Source organism: Sphaeroforma arctica (assembly GCF_001186125.1).
Source record: "Sphaeroforma arctica JP610 unplaced genomic scaffold supercont1.2611, whole genome shotgun sequence".
Lineage (NCBI taxonomy): Eukaryota > Ichthyosporea > Ichthyophonida > Sphaeroforma > Sphaeroforma arctica.
In genome coordinates, this window is record NW_014037947.1 from 1 (window position 1) to 2,559 (window position 2,559).

At 42.1% G+C, this 2,559-nt stretch overlaps 1 protein-coding gene across 1 annotated transcript; it reads right to left on the reverse strand.

The window, feature by feature from the left end:
• Window positions 1–77: 77 nt before the first annotated feature.
• SARC_12811 (hypothetical protein) lies at window positions 78–2,216 on the reverse strand (the record flags this gene model as incomplete). Its single annotated transcript, XM_014293074.1, has 4 exons — window positions 78–182; window positions 1,638–1,870; window positions 2,050–2,125; window positions 2,186–2,216. Coding segments are annotated over 4 exons (445 nt in total), but the record flags the coding sequence as incomplete, so codon positions are not given.
• Between the last annotated feature and the right edge of the window lie 343 nt (window positions 2,217–2,559).

Below are 2,559 nucleotides of genomic sequence, written 5' to 3' on the forward strand. Positions count from 1 at the left end.
TTGCATGGTATATCCATCAATATGAATAATTAGGCACGGACCAACAACTGTATTTTCCCGATGAACATCTGCCTTACAAATATTATGTTTAGACGCTTTTTTCGTGAAGATGCCGAAGATGTTAGTGTGAGGCTTGCCCTTGTCTTTCTCCTTATCTTTCGGCCTGTTGTCTATACTGGTGCCTGTGTAGGTATACGTTAGGCAAATCGTTAAGTTGACTAATTTTGTCTCATATCATATTTGACAACGCCTTGCACTCAGTATAGTAAACAAGGTGCGTATATGTACCACTTTGTTTTTATATATTATAGATAAGGGAATTGTCGAGGTTATATATATAGTCGTGGTTATATATAAAGTCGAGGTTATATATATAGTCGAAGTTATATATATAGTCGTGGTTATGTATATAGTCGTGGTTATACATTTAGTCGTGGTTATATATAGTCGTGGTTATATAGATAGTCGTGCCTATATATATAGTCGTGCCTATATACATAGTCGTGGTTATATATATAGTCGTGGTTATATATACAGTCGTGGTTATATATATAGTCGTGTTTATATATATAGTCGTGGTTATAAATATAGTCGTGGTTATATATATAGTCGTGGTTATATATATAGTCGTGGTTATATATATAGTCGTGGTTATATATAAAGTCGTGGTTATATATATATAGTCGTGCTTATATATATAGTGCTTATATATATAGTCGTGCTTATGTATATAGTCGTGCCTATACATATAATCGTGCTTATATATATAGTCGTGCTTATGCATAACATATAGTTGTGCTTATATATATATAGTCGTGCTTATATATATATTATATAGCAAGTCAACGTTTTCAAATTCTCTAAGGGCTTGGCACTGCCATTTGGATGCTTGTCACACAGACGATACACAACAAAGGCAGATCAGCCGTCCTGGTATTGACTCTGTGCCTCTTTAAATTAGTCACTATAAAATGGCGGACATATCCAACTAGCCGTAGCTGCTAAGAGCTTACACGGGCACTATAGGGATGCAACGGTTAGCGATCGATTGAGGTTTTGTGTTCTTTTATAGTCTCCGCAGAAACAACCAGTCAACAACCCATCACATTCCCTGGGGGTACCATGCACGGCACTCGTAAAGTTGAAGCTACCAATCAAAATCAAGGATAGACACCCACAGAGATCCACAAGCTACCAATCAAAATCAAAGATAGGAACAACAAGCCAACAACCCATCACATTCCCTGGGGGTACCATGCACGGCACTCGTATAGTTGAAGCCACCAATCAAAATCAAGGATAGACACCCGCAGTGATCCACAAGCTACCAATCAAAATCAAGGATAGGCAGGCATCCAAACAGATCCACAAAAACCTGAATAGCAGTCACCACAGCATCGCGGGTTGCTTAACAGAGGCAACATCCGAGAACAGAACTACAGTAACCTCTAACCCCCAAAAGAAGTGCACATTTACATCAACTACAGTAACCTCTAACCCCCACAAGAAGTGCGCATTTACAACAATTACAGTAACCTCTAACCCTCACAAGAAGTGCACATTTACAATTACAGTAACCTCTAACCCCCATAAGAAGTGCACATTTACAACGTACAGCGATGCACCCATTCACCCACCCTGCTCAAACGCCGAAGCCTGCCGTGCAAGCCCCTTCCGTCCAGTCTCAGCTATCGGCGCCTCAGTCGGTAACAACCCGCCCAGGGACTGTGACCTCTCATGCGACTTCTTAGTCTTCTTGTCCTTGTCCTTGGTGGTTTGGCCTGTTTCCGTTGGCATGGCGTGAATCTCGCTGTGCAATGCACCGTCGGTTGCTACGTTTGCGGCACTCGACGTGGGCGTAGTGGCGCGTCTGGTATATTGTTTGAGATAATAATATTTGGATAAGCATGATGTGTTGGATAGGCCACGTTACGGTCGAATCATCGAATCACACCCGCGGATGTGAGTTACAAGATATCACAAAAGAACCTCAGGGCTTGCTGTAGCACAGATGCGCAATAGATACTGTTGGGGATACCGGCGTCTTACTTTTCCTCTGAGCCTGTGAAGCTGTCCAGCATGTTTCGGAAGCGTGACTTCTTCTCTTTCTTCTTGCCCTCGTCTGCTGTGGTTAGAGGTTACGTGGGAGTATAAGTGAATCAATCGTGTATAGTCTCGTGAGAACCTGAGATCAGCACACACCATTGGTTCGACATGATGCAGATAACTGATATATACATCAGCAGGTGTTGGTGTGTTATTCAGTCACAGATATCAACCCACGAACCAATGTTACCACAACTGATATATGCATCAGCAGGTATTGGTGTGATAGTAAGTCACAAAGATCAAACCATACTCAAAACCCAAACACAAGCATGTTCGTAGCAGAATTAAAACACTAAGGGCGCTGCCCAGTCCGTCGCACGGGATGGCAGAGTGAGGTGGGTTACAATTGTTATGGCAGAGTGAGGTGGGTTACAATTGTTATGGCAGAGTGAGGTGGGTTACAATTGTTATGGCAGAGTGAGGTGGTTTACAATTGTTATGGCAGAGTGA